Source organism: Salmo salar, chromosome 04 (genome assembly GCF_965601325.2).
Source record: "Salmo salar chromosome 04, fSalSal1, whole genome shotgun sequence".
Taxonomy (NCBI): Eukaryota; Metazoa; Chordata; class Actinopteri; order Salmoniformes; family Salmonidae; genus Salmo; species Salmo salar.
Genome location: NC_138294.1, coordinates 68,089,832 through 68,108,799, shown reverse-complemented (window position 1 = coordinate 68,108,799; position 18,968 = coordinate 68,089,832). Strand labels below are relative to the sequence as shown.

Genomic DNA, 18,968 nt, shown 5'->3' with positions numbered 1-18,968 from the left:
GCATAACTGTTGATTTTGTTTGGTTCAGTGTATGAATATTCATCAACATGTGTGCTGTGTTTATAATGAATGATTCAGTGACATATGGATGGTGTGGCTTGGGGAAAATAAGTTTCCCAGAGTTTTAACTACAGATGAAAACTCACAGTTATCATCTTGCAAGCCGTTATTAATGAATCCCGCTGCATGTACCAAAAAAAAAAAATACTCTGAAGTTCCATTCATTGGAAAACATAGCTTCTTGTATCTATAACATTTTCATTATTAATTCAGGTCTCAGTTGATCTTTACTCTGGCATCCAACCATGAATTCACATCAGAAAACCCAAACGTCAGTTTTTAGGTTTTGAGTATCAGTTCAGGAAGATGGACTCGTGCCATGTAGCCTAGATAATCGCCCCACAGCCAACATACTGTATCTTCATAACTGAAATGTTGATAATTCAGAATTCAAATAATTTGATACACTATATATACAGAAATATGTGGACACCCCTTCAAATGTGTGGATTCGGCTATTTCAGCTGCACCCGTTGCTGACAGATGTATAAAATCAAGCACACAACCATGCAATCTCCATAGACAAACATTGGCAGTAGAATGGCCCGTACTGAAGAACTCAGTGAATTTCAACGTGGAACCATCATAGGATGCCACCTTTCCAACAAGTGAGTTCGTCAAATGTCTGCCCTGCTAGAGCTGCCCCGATCAACTGTAAGTACTATTATTGTGAAGTGGAAATGTCTACGTGTAAAAATCATCTGTCCTCAGTTGCAACACTCACTACCGAGTTCCAAACTCCCTCTGGCAGTAATGTCAACACAAGACCTGTTTGTCAGGAGCTTCATGAAATGGGGTTCCATGGCCGAGCAGCCTAAGATCACCTTGCGGAATGCCAAGCGTCGGCTGGAGTGGAGTAAAGCTCGCCGCCATTGGACTCTGGAGCAGTGGAAACGCATTCGCTGGAGTGATGAATCACACTTCACCATCTGACAGTCCGACGGACGAATCTGGGTTTGGCGTATGCCAGGAGAACGCTACCTGCTACAATGCATAGTGCCAACTGTAAAGTTTGGTGGAGGAGGAATAATGGTCTGGGGCTGTTTTTGATGGTTCGGTCTAGGTCCCTAAGTTCCAGTGAAGGGAAATCTTAACGCTCCAGCATACAATGACATTCTAGACGATTATGTGCTTCCAACTTTGTGGCAACAGTTTGGGGTAGGGTCCTTTCCTGTTTCAGCATGACAATGCCCCCGTGCACAAAGCGAAGTCCATACAGAAATGGTTTGTCGAAGATTTTGACTCGCCTGCACAGAGCCCTGAACTCAACCCCCTCGAACACCTTTGAGATGATTTGGAACGCCGACTGCGAGCCAGGCCTAATCGCCCAACATCAGTGCCGAACCTCACTAATGCTGAATGGAAGCAAGTCCCCGCAGAAATGTTAGTGGAAAGCCTTCCCAGAAGAGTGGAGGCTGTTATAGCTGCAAAAGGGGGACCAACTCCATATTAATGCCCATGATTTTGGAATGAGATTTTAGACGAGCAGGTGTCCACATACTTTTGGTTATGTAGTGTATTTTGGCCCTCCCAGCTTAGCTAATTTTAGCGTAGCTTCAGTAGATAACTAGTGTTGCTAAATCCTTCTTTTCAGATGCCCAGCAGTGTTCCACCTGTCTTAGTCCCTGGTATTACAGACACATAGTTTGTAGGAAAAGCAGTTTGCATTCCACATAATGTCATACCATATCTTTGCTTTTGATATTTCGAATAAACTGCTCTGATCTTTTAACCATTGTTTGAGTCAACATTTGCCTCGTGTACGATTGTAGTGTCAATTACTGACATGGGCACCATGGGTAGAGGATTTATCCGTGCTTTCCTGGGTTCACCCTCAATACGACGGGTCAGTTGGTCAGTTTAGCAAAACCCCACTGTAAGTGTGTCACGGCGTCCATAGCACACTCTAGTCTGGCCTCATTCAGACATGACACCTTTTGAGAGAGAAACGAGACACCTGTCCCCAGCGGGCACGACCATTTCTGACGGCTCGGAGAGACATCCAGCTGGGTTTTTCACTCTTGTTCCTGGGCTCAGCCAGCCATCCTATTTTCCTTTAACTTTTATTAGAATGAGAAAAGGGGTTGGCAGAAGGATGCTTCTGCGCTTTTTATTAGAGGAGATAAGAGCCACAGACACAGAATTGTATTATGGGACCACGCTGCAAAGCCTCCCTTTTGCAAAGCTCCCTCACTCTCTCTCTCCTGTTTCTCTTGATATGTGACAACACAAGAAGATCTGCACGAGGGGAAGGTGTGACATGAATCGTGCCTCAGCTTTGCTAGCGTGCGACCGACCCTCAATGTAAAGCAATGTGCACACTGCATATATATTACATTTCCCCCCCGCCTCGGAACACATGTAATGAGAAAGGCCCTGCATGTGTAGCTTACCGCCAATTACTTGGCGAGGAAGCTGCTATGTAGACAGCCCTGCATACTAACAGGTTATGGAGCGTGAGGCATAAACGGGATGGGATCCATGCTCCAAAAAGCCTGTCTATAATTTAAAGCACTCAATGTCTTTGGATCATGACTAAGCCATCCCACCTTAAATCGACTTACCGAATAGATTGAATTGCAAAGCCCCAAATGTGCGACACAGACCAAATCCCCTCTGGCCATTGAACAAGTCATTTGTGGACTTAAGAAGACCTCCCAAAGGGTGTTACATGATATCATTCATACAGTAATAAACAGGTTCTGTCTCAGAAACATTGACCTGAAGATCATTTGCTGACTATTCCCCACAACTGATCCAATAATTATATTGATATAGATTGATGATGTACATGTCAGTGCTATTGATTTAGTGATACTGTGAGGTGCATAGACTTTCCAGATAAGTTATGATGCACCCTTTACTCATTTGTTAGGGTCACCACACCTATTTTGATACTGGCGTCCTGCTTGCCATAAAACATTTGCAAGATGGCGTGACTTAGTTTAATGCGTTTAAGTCTACTACTGACAGTACGAGCATGATGAACATCTTACATCTTTTGACAGCTTATCTAATAGGGTTTCAGCTGGCATGACTAATACATCTATTAAAATGTGTCATGGAAGAGACTTCTTGGCGGTTAAAACGGGTCAATTAACTTTCATGTTTTCCATGATATCAGTGTGTGCCATTCATTAGCCAAACTTCCCATTAAATGCCATATTGAGTTTCAGTACCATTTTGATTTTGTCAATGAAATTAGCTCTTTATCATAGAATAAATGAAAACAGTCTTTGCACTTAGATGTGTTGCATTATTTATATTCAGGCTCATAAGACACAGGAGCAGATGCTTGCTCTAAAATTCCCTTAACACAAGATTAATGCTGCCCTTTGAAAAGGTTGTAGGGCACTCTTTAGATCCTCAGCCAGCTGTTTTTACAGTGCTGCACAGCCATTCTCACTACACAGAGAAGATAACACAATACGGATGGCATCACGTATCAATTCTGAATCTATTATGCAAATAAAGCAAAAGCTGAAGTGTGTGGAATGCTGTTTAGAAAATAGTCAGAGAGTGTTAGTAGCTTAACAAGTAGATGTATTTCTGCTCATTGGTGTGAAGCTGTGTGTAGCCCAAAGCAAGCTGGAAGTATAGCTGTTGGAATTTCTTTCAGCCATGCTTTTAGAAAACCTGCTGCATTGATTTGCTCCATTATTGATGTGTTTGGTTTTCCCGCCACCTCCTGCAAAGCAGCCCAGATAATATCTAAAAACATCCGCTGGATGATTGCCATCTTTATTTGGCAGTATTTTGTTAAGGAATTGTGTAGAAAAAGACAAATCTAGGAAAATGAAATTCTGTCCAAGTTCTGACAGGTGCACAGAAAAAAATACATTTTAAAACCGAAGAAAGAAGGTTGCACCTTGAGTGGTCAAGTAATCCAAAAACATGAAATGGTCAAAGTGTTCATTGTTCTTCTCTTTTCTTCCTCGTAGAGTCTTGATGGGAACGTAATGGTGCGTAGTCACGCACGGGTGTCCTCTCTAACCCTGAAGTACGTCCAGTTCACCGATGCTGGCCAGTACCTCTGCACTGCCCGCAACTCCATTGGTCAGGACCAGCAGACCATGTACCTGGAAGTGCGCTGTAAGACACCTATCTTATCTATCGATGAGATTGTCATGGAGAGTGATAGTCCAATAAATTCTAGCTAGATCAGAAGTTACCAAAAGACACCTACTCTTGAATTTGACACACTTTACACCAGAAGCCATGGACCCATGACCTTTGACCCGTTGATTTTTCCTTTCTGCTGTGTCAGTAGATTTTAATGGATTGTTCACAGTATCTAGAACTTTGTAAGGACAGCTTTGTAGGCTTGCCAAAGATTGAATAGAATTTTCTGGCTTACAAACGGAATATTAGCTAGTAAATTTCAATGTTAATGAGTTCCAGACGCATCAGATTACAGTCACAGCCTGCTAACGGTACATAACACAGAGCTGTGCACAGGCAAGTGAGAGCCAAATCATGCTTAATCTCATTTTTGCACATTCAAACGCACCATGAATATGGAGAAGGAAGAGAGAGGAAAAAAATACAGTATGTACCCAATAATGAACGTCTAATTGGATTAAATTCCCTTTCCCCCAAACACAGGCAATCTGCTCCGAAAACCAGATAGCATCACAATAAACAATTGATATGATTGTGAGGACTAGCGTTTAGCCGGAGTCTGGCTAGTGGGTAATCAGGTTGTTAGTTCAGTGTTGCACAGTAATTAGTGAAAAGAAAAGGTGCTTTGTCTTGAGCAGAGCTCTCTCCCTCCAAGATTAAACTCAACCAGATTGTACAATCAGGACAGTATCTACACATAGGAGGATTGAGACAATTGAGACACTCAATTCCCATTATCTGGGGTGTGCGATCTTTGTTTGTGCTACCCATGTGCTGATAGGAAAGTGTTCACGTATTTTCTGTTTGGCCTTGGCTCTTTTGGTGCACGTCAGTCTGTTTGGCATGAATATCTTATTAAAACAATGATTGTTTTAGCTCTCCTCTCGATAAGCAGGGTTTATTTTGAGAAATCCATTTAGCTGGGCCAGTCTAGAGTAATTGAATGGCAGGGTCGTGGGCACAGGCTTGTCACAGACTCAGAGAGTGGGATGAGATTGCGGAAAGGGAGCAAGGCCTTATAGGGGGAGCGGGATGGAGAATCTGCCGATTTAGCGATGTCCATCAATCCCAACAGCTGGGGACAGCAATGGCATAAAGTACCCAGGGTTGGAACTTGAACCAAGGCCTAGCAGTGTCATGGGAGACCTTAGTGTCAGGGACATATTAGAGAGAAGTACAATATTTTACACAGTTTATGTGGGGCCAGTGAATCCCAGGGTTACTTTCTTACAATATAAAACATGCTTGACTAAAACACTTGAGGGGTGTGTGGTAGATCAATAAATTGTGATGCTCTATAGCAATTGTAGTGAATCGGTTGAATAGAGTGCATAGAGTGGCAATAAGTGAAAGTGTTTTACCACTGGTTGATCTATGCTTGCCATGTGACATTAAAGGCAAAGCAAAGAAACATATACACCAACAAATAAAAAGTATTTCTTACACGGTAGCTTTACTATTCACCTTGGTGCACAAATTGCATAATAAAACAAATGTATGTATCATGTAGAGGTGACGAATGAAGATTCAGCCTCTGTCTTATCTAGCATTATTTTTACACTGAGTTGCTGGCTCAACACTTCTTCCTTGAATGCAACTAACCACAGCAGCTTCTGTGATTGTATTTCATGGTGTAGCACAAAGTTATTATGCTCACAATATGATGTATACAGCCTTATGTCCTCATAGAAAAAAAAAAAACAGAATGGGCAACTTTTTGAATGTAAAATGTATTTATTATAGTGCTTAAACCTAGGTACTGTGGGAGACGTATCCAGATATAAACAATAAAAAAACACCCTGAGTACTAGTAATATAGTATTCTAGTATTTATTCAGTATAGTGTTTCAGCTATTTATAGACTTTATGTCTGTGGTGGACGGGTTGCTATGTCTGGTGCAGTATGTTTATAAACAGAAGTCTGTGTGTCGACCTTCTGGTGACCCCCCCCCCCCCCCCCCCCGTGCCCGCTGCAGATGCTCCTAAGATCCAGGGCTCAGTGACGGTCTACACCTGGGAAAGGAACGCAGCCAACATCAGCTGTGAGGTTCTGGCCCATCCGGGGGCCTCGGTGGTGTGGTTCAGAGATGGCCAGCAGCTGCCTAGCACGAACACCACCAACGTCAAGATCTACAACACACCAGCCGTTAGCCACCTCGAGGTATGGTACAATAGTGCTACGATGGTTTAAGTGCCTTTCTAAAGGACGTAACCTCAGTAGTTACGTTCCTCCTGGGATTGACAACTATTTTTGGGTTATACAACTTCCAGATGTTAAAACGCAAGCTCACTCAAACTGGGTAACTCAAGCAGAACATAGAACATATTGGCTGCATCCCAAATGGCGCCCTATTCCCTATAGTGCACTACTTTTGACCCTATGGGCCCTGGTCTAAGTAGTGCACTATAATGGGATTAGGGTGCCATATGGGACACAACCCTTGAGTCTGTTCCCAGGACCTGGGTAGACACAGTCAGCATGCATGACCTGCTGTGCTGAATCTCGGGCTGTGAGACTTCCCATTCAAAAGTGAGTTTCATGCCCCGAGTCCCCTGAACCCAGAACACTCTCTGTGGCACAAAGAGGCCTGTATGAGCCGCTGGCACATTTACACTAAGATGCCTGGTTAATGGTGCCACTGGAGGGTCCAACCGCCCCCACCACTTGATAATTATTGAGCAAGACGTGTGCCAGTGGTGAGGAACAAAAGGCACTGCTATCGTCTGGGGTACGTCAGATCACTGAAGGAAGAAGATGTTGTTGATGCAGATGTCTTATTTCTTCTTCTAGGTCACCCCAGATTCCCAGAATGACTTTGGAAGCTACAACTGCACAGCCACCAACTTAATCGGAACAGAGTCCAAGGAGTTCCTCCTCATCCAAGCAGGTCAGTAAACAGGGCTTACTCTGTAATATACTGTACACAATGATTTCACCAAGATATATTCAGATTCATATGTATTTGTTATTGTTTAATTGATTGTGAATTCATAATGAAACTGTATGGCTGAACCAAGATAGCAATAGAAGTTTGTATTTTCATTTAAATGGAAGGAAAATCCAATGCGTATAGTACAGCTGCCCAGTGTCGTTACCACACCTCAAGCAGTCTCAACCATTTCTGGAACAGTTCAGCGGAGGCCCACCGTGAAGTTTGGTCTTGATTTTACTTTAGAAACCTCAAGTATTTTTCTCTGTTAGTTTCATACATCACATCTGGAGGTTGACTTACTGTTTTTAGCTTCAAGATTAGTTACTTTTCAGTTGTTAAGGTGAAGTGCCATTGTGATAAAAACATAATGGGTATAATTTCCAGGGCGTTTTCAGACATATTGGCGTTAAGTGCAAATTGAGGGCTGCTATTTTGGCGGACTATAAAGCAGTGCAGATGTCATGGGTAGTTGGCCAAGTGGTTTTTTTGTCATCTGCAGCACAGTGGTGACATGCACTTTAACACCTTTTTTAGTAGAGTGGGAATGTGTGCTTGTGAGTGCACCAGTGGGAGAATCATGCTTACATTTTTTAAGCTCGTTTTTTAAGCTCACTTTTTAAGCACCCTGTGTCAGTAAACCATGTGCTTCTCAGAATATTATCCCAACATGTTCTTGAGTGCCTGAGACTTGCCAGAAGGATTTGGAAGATATCGTTTGCATTATTACATTGCAGTTGGGACAGCATGTACTGTAGCTCCCATCACCTGTAGTAACATGGGACTGCCAGCACCTTGAAACCGTTATTGACTGATCTCTTCACAAGTGACCCTATGATTGGATGAATCTGGCACATTTCTCTTTATGATTGGTTGAATCTTTGAAATCCTTGATCCTGATTGGCTACACATTCTGTGGGTCTCCAGGGACAGGATTAAACCTGTATGTTTCCGTGGTGTTGTGTAGATGTGCCGTCGGCGCCCGCCATCGAGCGCGTGGAGCCTTTCTCCAGCACAGCCGTTGTAGAGTTTGAGGAGCCCGATGCCAGCGGCGGAGTTGCCATCCTCAAGTATCGGGCCGAGTGGCGCATGAAGGGCCAAGACTGGACCGGCAGGGAGTACGACGCAGAGGATGGTGAGTCTCACAGACAGACAGACAGACAGACAGACAGACAGACAGACAGACAGACAGACAGACAGACAGACAGACAGACAGACAGACAGACAGACAGACAGACAGACAGACAGACAGACAGACGAACAGAACAGAACAGAACAGAACAGAACAAGATGATATTGCCAGTAGACCAGAGCCATATACATACAGAAATGTTTCTGGAGTAGACTAGTTTATCAAAGCAAGCCAGAAATGTGAATGTCAGCATTCAGTTTGAATAAGTATTGTTTGTAGAAACAAGCCTAGTGTCAGAGCGTTATTAATAACTGTCATATTGAGTCTTGGCCGGTGTTCTCTTGGAAGAGACAAATCCACCTCAATGGGTCCTGGATAAATAACGTGTAAATAAAATATAAAGGGAAAGGGGGATACCTATTCAGTTGCACAACTGAATGCATTCAACTGAAATGTGTCTTCCGCATTTAACCCAACCCCTCTGAATCAGAGAGGTGCGGGGGGCTGCCTTAATCAACATCCACTGCACCCAGGGAGCAGTTGTTGTTGGGGGTTAACTGCTTTTCTCAAGGGTAGAATAGCAGATCTTTCCACCTTGCCGGCTCGGGGATTCAAACCAGGGACCTTTCGTTTACTGGCCCAACACTCTTAACCGCTAGGCTATATGCCGCCCATCAAAACCTATGTAGGATATTGGGGTAGATATTAGAATTTGATTATCAGTGCGGTCAGCCCAACACACCAAATCTGTCAGGGGCTAGAAGTCTATGTGGGCTAGAATCCTGCGCATGTCTATTTTTTTGAGCCACACTCACCACACACCGGCCACAGCAATTCCGAGCCCCACCTGATCCGACATATTTTTCTCCGCAACCTGACCTACCAGCATAGATTTGTTCCGAGAGCCAATCTGTGACCTGCCAAATAGCACCAATTTTATAGTTTTTCTGACTCCAGAGTAGGAGTAGTAGCTATTATTCCCCTCCCTGCATGAATTGATTTTTCTGCATGACTATTCAACATTTGGTTAAAAGGAAACCATGCCATGAATTAACGATATCTTTTTAGTTTTACAGTGAGATGCGGCTCATTGACATCTTAAATCACTCTGTTAAAATGGGCCTTCTAGTTACCTTTATTACCTAATGAAAGGTAATGAATATAAGCTTCAAGATCGAGAGGGCAATTCACCTATTCCAAACAGCCTATGTGAATGCAGTGTACACACAGCTGTCTTACCAAAATAATGCAAACGCAATGTTGAAAGTAGTGGCCTAGTTATTCATGCAGGCAAACAAAAACACTGAATAGCATCAGTTATCAGTTATCTTGGCCCATTGATCATCAGTAATCTTGGCCCATTGATCATCAGTTATCTTGGCCCATTGATCATCAGATATATAATAAAAAAATCTTCTCTCCGCCCAATGGCAAAAAATGCAAAATTGCAGGAAATGAACATTAAAGCTAAAAAAAAATGTATATTCGCTGGCACAAAGAGGGCCGCTAAAATGTTTTTCTCGCAAGGTGGGGGGGTGAAGGATGTGGGCCACTGAGGACCCATGAGCCACTGCGGCCCCTTATGATGAGTTCTGTTTTTTGGCCCCCACCCCTATCAAAGTTGCCCATCCATGATTTACAGCAACTAAAACCAGTAGGCTACGTAGAAAAACGGGGTGGCAGGTAGCCTAGTGGTTAGAGCGTTGGACTAGTAACTGAAAGGTTTCAAGATCGAATCCCTCAGCTGACAAGGTAACAATCTGTCGTTTTGCCCCTGAACAAGGCAGTTAACCCAGTGTTCCTAGGCCGTCATTGAAAATAAGGATTTGTTCTTAACTGACTTGCCTAGTTAAGTAAAGGTAAAAAAAAAAAAAAAAAACTGTAATAGCATCTGCAGTAGTCCAACCACTCTCTTCCTATGAACCAATTGCTATTAAATGAATGTTTTTGGACGTAAAACCTGCAGCTAGGGTAGGATTCTAGACTAACCTGGGCCGGCTCCTCTGTTCCAAGATCAGCAGGAACAGTCGGAGGTGGCTGTGGAGCCATTATCCTGGTGGTGCTTGTGGAAGGGTGGGTAGGCTCTGCACACGGAGCTAGCTGGAGCTCGGCAGCATCATCACTGCTGGGCTTGGCGGTGGCCTTTGTGGTTTGATGCTGCTGCTGCTACTCATCGCTCTCCTTGGGTACTTTGGTGAAGCTACTTTCTGATATCCATCGTGGCAAATTTGACCCCACTACCGGTCAAAAGTTTTAGAACACCTAAACATTCAATGGTTTTTCTTTTTTCTTACTATTTTCTACATTGTAGAATAATAGTGAAGACATCAAAACTATGAAATAACACATATGGAATCATGTAGTAAGGAAAAAAGTGTTAAACAAATCAAAATAGATTCTTCAAATAGTCACCTTGATGACAGCTTTGCACACTTAAAAGCATTTTTTCCACGCTTTTAATGGAAACAAGAGGAGTCATACCTAACTGCCCAGTGGCTTTCCATAGCCCCCCAACACACATCGCGGTGCGTGCTGTCCATTATACTGACAAAGCGCAGCGGAGAAACCGCCAACCTGGCACTCAATCATTTTTACTTTTTTGATATTTTTATATAGGGACATAAAACTACAACTGAGGGGGTTAAAGTTTGAACTGAGGGGGCTAAGCCACTTTAGCCCCCTTGTGGAACCGGGCCCGCGACATAACAAAACAATACTTTTACGTTCTATATTGTTTAGATAATCAAATAGTTTAATTGAAGCTGAAATAAACAATTCCCAGAATCGAATATTGTCTGCAAAAATACATTTATTTACCCACTCAAACTTTTACCAGCACACTGGTTTAAACTTGATATGACTGTGTATGGTCTGAATGAATGAAAGCCTGAATGAAAGTAATAATTAACTGATAATAAAACTGAATTAGCCTATCGTCAACAAATACCTGCTTGCACTTTTTGCTGGCTGTGTATCCAGCTACCGGGTTGTTGTCCTTGTCCACAATGAGTCCCAAATCCTTCCAAACCAAACTGGGGATTTTACTTGTGCAGCACCTGTTTCCACGATGGTGTAGGTCTATTTCATAACCTTTTTATTTATCCTACGTTAGACATTTGGAAGCATTACCTTTAAATTGTTTAACTTTGGCCAAACGTTATGGGTAGCCTTCCACAAGCTTCCCACAATAAGTTGGGTGAATTTTGGCCCATTCCTCCTGACAGAGCTGGTGTAGCTGAGTCAGGTTTGTAGGCCTCCTTGCTCACACATGCTTTTCAGTTCTGCCCATAAATGTTCTATGGGATTGAGGTCAGGGCTTTGTGATGGCCCCTCCAATACCTTGACTTTGTTGTCCTTAAGCCATTTTGCCATAACTTCGGAAGTATGCTTGGGGTCATTGTCCATTTGGAAGACCTATTTGCGACCAAGCTTTAACTTCCTGACTGATGTCTCGAGATGTTGCTTCAATATATCCACAGAATTTTCCTTCTCATGATGCCATCTATTTTGTGAAGTGCACCAGTCCCTCCTGCAGCAAAGCACCCCCACAACATGATGCTGCCACCCCCGTGCTTCACGTTTGGGATGGTGTTCTTTGGCTTGCAAGCCTCCCCCTTTTTCCTCCAAACATAACGATGGTAATTATGGCCAAACAGTTCTATTTTTGTTTCGTCAGACCAGAGGACATTTCTCCAAAAAGTACGATCTTTGTCCCCATGTGCAGTTGCAAACCGTAGTCTGGCTTTTTTATGGCGGTTTTGGAGCAGTGGCTTCTTCCTTGCTGACCGGCCTTTCAGGTTATGTCGATATAGGACTCGTTTTACTGTGGATATAGATACTTTTGTACCTGTTTTCTCCAGCATCTTCACAAGGTCCTTTGCTGTTGTTCTGGGATTGATTTGCACTTTTCGCACCAAAGTACGTTCATCTCTAGGAGACAGAATGCATCTCCTTCCTGAGCGGTATGACGGCTGCGAGGTCCCATGTTCCCATGGTGCGCACCCACTGGAATTGTGATTCAGTGAATTCATTATAAGTGAAATAATCTGTCTGTAAACAATTGTTGGAAAAATTACTTGTGTCATGCACAAAGTAGATGTCCTAACAGACTTACCAAAACTATAGTTCGTTAACAAGAAATTTGTGGAGTGGTGGAAAAATAAGTTTTAATGACTCCAACCTAAGTGTATGTAAACTCACCGAATGTGATTCGCAACACAACACAACAAGCTCCTGGGTTTGTAAAACATTTTTTTATTTTGTTTAACGTTTCCGACCTGCAATATAATTGTTCTGAACCGCGAGCTGACCTGCAGGTTGAAATCATTTTTTCCTTCCACCGTGGGTATCCAACCTGATGCAGGACTCTAATGTGGGCACATCTGTTTGTCATCTTGTTCTGCAATATCATCTTGTTCTGGTCTGTCTGTCTGTCTGTCTGTCTGTCTGTCTGTCTGTCTGTCTGTCTGTCTGTCTGTCTGTCTGTCTGTCTGTCTGTCTGTCTGTCTGTCTGTCTGTCTGTCTGTCTGTCTGTCTGTCTGTCTGTCTGTCTGTCTGTCTGTCTGTCTGTCTGTCTGTCTGTCTGTCTTACTCTCACATGGGATATATCAGCAGATTGTTGACAGAACCAAGGGGCCACTTGTCACAGGCCAGCCTGATGCACACTCACACACACACACACGCACACACACACACACACAGAAGCACCCAAACTAAAAACAACTTGGTTCACACACCAGTGACTGCAATTCTGCACACAGACACACACATAACGGCCAGCCAATAGACATTTGCACTGTGAAAGGCCTGCCAACTAACACACGCAGATACCTACTTATGGACTAGAAAATACACACACACACACACACAGAAACAAAACACAGACAACCTGAACATATGGCATCCTCACACACACTCCCCACGCACACACAGCGTCAAGCAATAAACCTCCCCACTCACTCACTCAAACAGACAAGGGCCAGCCTCTACGCTCGCTCATACACAAAAAACAGTGCCAACATACCCCCTCTCAGATCACTCTCTTCTCCACCACACTGTCTTGCTCCTCGACAGAGAGGAGATCACAATAACAGCCAGCACTCTGTCCTGCCCTCTGCTTCTCTTAGCAGAGGCCTCCCATTGCATCACTCATCCTAGAGCAAGGTTCCCCAACTGGAGGCCCCTGGGTAATTTTATTTGGCCCTTAAAGTTTTCTGAGCAATTTTGGGACATAAGACTGTAAAAACACCAGCAAATCAGCTCCAAGTAATTTTAATTTAGGAAATCTATTCCAAAGTATTCCTATGCATAGTAGAGAGATATATGTGATCGTATACAAATGTAAGCAAGGTTTGAAATTATTATGTTGCGGTCAATTTGTAGTCTACAAATGATTTGTAATTATGTCTGGCCTGCTGACCATCCACTCAACAACAAAAAAATCGTCCCAGGGCTGAATCTAGTTGATGATCCTTGTCCTTGAGCCATCCAAGACATTACAAGTGGTCTTCATCAGCCAGCCGGGTGACTAGGTCTGTGTCAATATCTTTAATGGCGCTTTGTAAAATCCCCCTTTTCTCCGACAGGCCTCAGCATGATCACCATCGTGGGCCTGAAGCCCGAGACCTTCTATGAGGTCAAGATGTCTGCCATCAACGGCAAGGGTGAGGGCGAGAGCAGCACTCCCCTGAACTTCAAGACAGAGCCAGTCCGTAAGTGCTTCCCTCCTTCCCTGTTCCCTCCTGCAGAGAGATAGCACTCACCTGACCCGAATGCTTTTCCTCCCTATCACCACCTCGTGCAGTCTAGCCATCCAGCCGCAACCACCTATCCCCCCCAAGCCCCCAGCGCCACATGCATAATGCATCTTCCTTCTGATCTCCTTGAAGGACCAGCCACTGTGCTCCAGGGATGCATTGCCAACTGTACCCAGCCTGTGTGTCTGTTTGCATTAGCCTTAGCATTAGCCTTAGCGGAGTTACCAACAACGGGATGTTCTGGTTTTCAGGGATACATCTATTTTCAACCTAGCTTCCTTTTCCTCTGAAAACTGGATGTGGGAATTCCACTGAGGTGTTTCTCTTATGCCTGTTACGTTAGGTTAGTTTGCATAGAAAGGTTGGGGAAGGAGGGGTGGGGGCCTATGTTTTTCAGCTAATGGGTTGTGGAAGGGGGGTGCCATCCAGGTTTCCGTCCTCCCCCTCCCTTTCGTTGGTCCTGGTGACCGTAGTGTCTGTGTGTGTTTGTCACACACACACATCACACACATAGGCCTACAGTGTTTTACCCAGTTCTGGTGTATTTTGTGCTTCTCTCCCCATGGGATGTTGTTGTTTCTAGAGGGCTAGACAGCCCCCTTCCCTACCCCACATACCACCCCTACCAACCTTCAGAGCATAATTTGCTAGGTGCAGAAAACATATTGTCTCGTCTCTATCTCTGTGTGTCGGCATTCTCAGTCTACACAACTCAAACTTTTTCCATTTATTGTGAAGCTAACTTCAGTCTGTGCATTTCTGCAAGCTATTTTGGTTCTTCATGAGGACAAAGAAAAACAATATCTACGATGACAACTGTAAATGTTATCAGAGCACAATTCTTTGTCGTTTTGAGATTTTCTCTTGACAGGTAGCTGATAGATCAATTCATGCTAATGCCTAATCATTAAATGAAAGGAACAATGCTCGCATCACTCACACTACACAACACAACATCAACAACAATTATGACAAATGTAATTTAAGGCTGCTATTTTGGTGGACTAAAAATCAGTGTAGATGACAAGGTAAATTGGCATCATCAATTTATTTTGATCATCTGCAACACAGTGGTGACTAGCACTTTAACACATTTGTTAGTAAAGAGGCGCTGTGTGCTTGTGAGTGCACCAGTCGGAAAGCCATGCTTACATCTTTCAAGCAAGTGTTTTACCCTGTTCTGGTAAAACACACATTTACAATTAGTCTGGACACTGAAGAGTCAATTATTAAGCAATTACTAACTTCAAGATTGGCAAAAATTTGCCCGGATCTTCAAAACGTATAAAACATAGTGAATTTGGAGTTAAACAATACATTGTGCCTATGCCAGTATAATGGAAGATTTTATTTTTATTTATTTTAATTTTACCTTTATTTAACTAGGCAAGTCAGTTAAAATAAAATCTGTGGTGTATGACTTAAAGATTGCTGTGCACCAGCAGAACCCATCCAACTTGAAGGAGCTGGAGCAGTTTTGCCTTGAAGAACGGGCAAAAATCTCAGTGGCTACAGTAGATGTGCCAAGCTTATAGAGACATACCCAAAGAGACTTGCAGCTGTAATTGCTGCAAAATGTAGCTCTACAAAGTATTTACTTTGAGGGGGTGAATAGTTATGCACGCTTAAGTTTTCCGGGGTTTTTTTCTTATTATTTCTTCTTTCTTTCACAATAAACCCCCTCAAAATCCATTTTAATTCCAGATTGTAAGGCAACAAAATAGGAAAAATGCCAAGGGAGGTGAATACTTTCGTAAACCACTGTATGCGTAGAGTAGTGTATAGGGGGAACATTCAATCTGAAAATCTAGACATTAATTTACTCCCAGAACAGTTTATGATTGCACCTATTTTTGGATGTTTTATTAAGGCCGATTTACACATTTAAGTCACTGGATCTAATTTGTAAGAGCTGCGTAATAAAATAGCATAATATGAATCTGCCTAGATTCACACTCTGTGGTAGCCATCTCAAAACACTGAAGGAATTAGAGAGTTGGAATGGAAAAGCGACCACATCTTTTATTTTCTCCCTCCTAGTTTGTCAGTCAGTCTGAGCGGTGTTGCTGTACGTGGTAGTTAAGGTTATTTTGTCTAGGTTTATTCACTTCTGATTCAACACATTTAAGGCATGAATCAGTCTGATTCTGTTTTGCTTCTGCCACGCTTCCATCTGTGCTTTTCACCCTCTGTGCTTCTGTAGCAACCACCCTTAGTTCCCACTTAGATTGACCCTTTTTTCAGTCTATAGTCTAGAGGGATGCCTTGTCCTGTTACTTCATCGTCATTTGGAGCATTGAGTACCTTAATCAGATAAACAGCGACCTAAAGTCATAATTCACTATTACTCTATTTCACAATGTTCTGAATGTTTTCTCACCTTGAAAGTACTGTGACATTATTTGAAGTCTGTCCAGAATGCTAAACATGCCTAATTTACAAGGTACATTGATTAGGTATGTTTATTTTACGGCTCATGAGCTCTATAAATCGATTAAATATGTTTTACTGATAATAGTTACAGTGCCTTCAGAAATTGTTAATACCCCTTCTCCTTTTACCCATTTTGTTGTATTGCAGCCTGAATTTAAAATGTATACAATTTTGACTTTTTGTCACTGGCCTAAACACAATACCCCATAATATCAAAGTGGAATTTAAACAAAGTAATTCAAAATGAAAAACTGAAGTGTCTTGAGTTAATAAGTATTAAACCCCTTTTTATTGCACGCCTAAATAAGTTCTGGAGTAAAAAAGTCACATAATGAGCTGCATGGATAGTGTTTCACATGATTTTTTAATGACTACCTCATCTCTGTACTCCACACATACTGTACAAGTCTCTGTCCCTCAGTGTCCTCCAGTGAATTTCAAACCCAGATTCAACCATAAAGACCAGGGAGGTTTTCCAATGCCTCGCAAAGAAGGGCACCTATTGGTAGATGGGTTAAAAAAAAGCAGACATTGAATATCCCTTTGAGCATAGTGAAGTTATTAATTACACTTTGGATGGTGTATCAATATACCCAGTCATTACAAAGACAGCAGCATAGCACCCTGCATCCCTCTGCTGGTTTTTCTCTGAAACGAAGCAGGGTTGATTCTGGTTGGTCCCTGGATGGGACACCAGATGCTGGGCCAGTAGGAGGCACTCTTTCCTCTGGTCTGAAAATAAAAAATATCCCAATGCCCCAGGGCAGTGATTGGCCTGTGTAAGGTGGTGTCTTTTGTCCTGACTCTCTGTGGTCATTAAAGATACCATGGCACTTATTGGGCTTAATTCCCAATCTTGCCCTCATACCATCATGACCACCTAACCATCCCCAGCTTTCAATTGGCTCATTCATCCCCCTCCTCTCCCCTGTAACTATTCCCCAGGTTGTTGCTGTAGATGAGAATGTGTTCTCAGTTAACTTAGCTGGTAAAATAAGGGTTAAATATACTGAACAAAAATATAAATGCAACAATTTCAAAGATTTTACTGAGATGAAGTTCATATAACGAAATCAGTCATTTGAAATCAATTAATTAGGCCCTAATCTATGGATTTCACATGACTGGGCAGGAGTGTAGCCGTGGGTGGGCCTTGGAGGGCCTTGGTGGTGGCTGCATCATCTTATGGGTGTTCTGGTAATTGTTAAGAACTGGGAAGTTTTTCAGGATAAAAATAAACAGAATGGAGCTAAGCACAGGAAAAATCCTAGAGGAAAACCTGGTTCAGTCTGCTTTCCACTAGACACTGGGAGATGAATTCACCTTTCAGCAGGACAATAACCTAAAACACAAGGCCAACTAGAGTTGCCAACCAAAAAGACAGTGAATGTTCCTGAGTGACCAGGTTACAGTTTTGACTTAAATCGTCTTGAAAATCTATGGCAAGACCTGAAAATGGTTGTCTAGCAACGATCAACAACCAATTTGACAGTACTTGAAGAATTTTTAAAAGAATAATGGGCAAATGTTGCACAGTCCAAGTGTGGAAAGCTCTTAGAGACTTATCCAGAAAGACTGTAATTGCTGCCAAAAGGTGCTTCTACTACAAAGTACTGACTCGGGGGTGTGAATACTTATGTAAATTTGATATTTCTGTATTTAATATTCAATATATTTGCAAAACTTTCTAAAAACTTGTTTTCAATTTGTCATTATAGGGTATTGTGTGTAGATGTTTTTAATCCATTTTGAATTCAGGCTGTAACACAACATAATGTGGAATAGGTCAAGGTGCATGAATACTTTCTGAAGGCACTGTATACTTTACCAAAGTGAACTATCCCATTATCACTGTTTGTCATGGTTCATATTTAGTTGTGAAGTGACAGGACCTTCTACCATTCTGTACATTTCTGTTTGAATTGTTTCTGTTTCTTCTGATTTTGTTCATGTTTACCCATCTATTTTTGTTCAATTGGACTTCTCAGGCTATACTTTCACAAGTAAGTTTCTCATCTCCCTGTCTTTGCTTCCTTTTCTTTGACTTTTGTTTTCATTTCATCCATTTATTTTAAATATTTATTATGTAAAAAACGGAATTAACAATTGCTAGTTGTATAGATGAAAAAACGTATTTTCAATGGACAATTGAATTTGCTTTGTTTCGTTATCTCATTGAATTAAGAATTCTACTTGGCCAATTCCTCAAAGCTTTGATTGGGGCATTTTGGTATTTGTTTTCAATAAATTAAAACGCTCACGCAATAACTCTTGTCTCAAACATTTCCAGACGGCATACCATTTCATTACTCTAACGTGGACTCAGGTTTGTTTTAGTCATATTGTAGTTTCTAAGCAGACTTTGAGCGTGTAATACATAAGTGACCATGTACCGTGCAATCCCATAGTTCCATAGCTCATTTTTAGCCACTTGCTTCTCCCGTGTGCATCTTGTCCCCTCTCCCTTTGTACAGTGAACTGATTGACCCCTGATTGACTTCAAATAGTCACTCAAACCTTAGCCAATTGTACAGA

The 18,968-nt window shown here is 42.3% G+C and overlaps 1 protein-coding gene across 11 annotated transcripts in view; it reads left to right on the top strand.

Moving 5' to 3' along the window:
- LOC106603640 (neural cell adhesion molecule 1) overlaps positions 1-18,968 on the top strand; it is a 305,941-nt gene that overhangs the window by 251,653 nt on the left and 35,320 nt on the right. For all 11 annotated transcript variants that reach the window (XM_045717229.2, XM_045717231.2, XM_045717233.2 and 8 more), the window contains 5 exons: positions 4,002-4,152; positions 6,159-6,343; positions 6,974-7,070; positions 8,080-8,247; positions 13,830-13,955. In XM_045717229.2, coding sequence (XP_045573185.1) covers positions 4,002-4,152; positions 6,159-6,343; positions 6,974-7,070; positions 8,080-8,247; positions 13,830-13,955 — 727 coding nt within the window. The remainder of the gene's footprint in view (positions 1-4,001; positions 4,153-6,158; positions 6,344-6,973; positions 7,071-8,079; positions 8,248-13,829; positions 13,956-18,968) is intronic.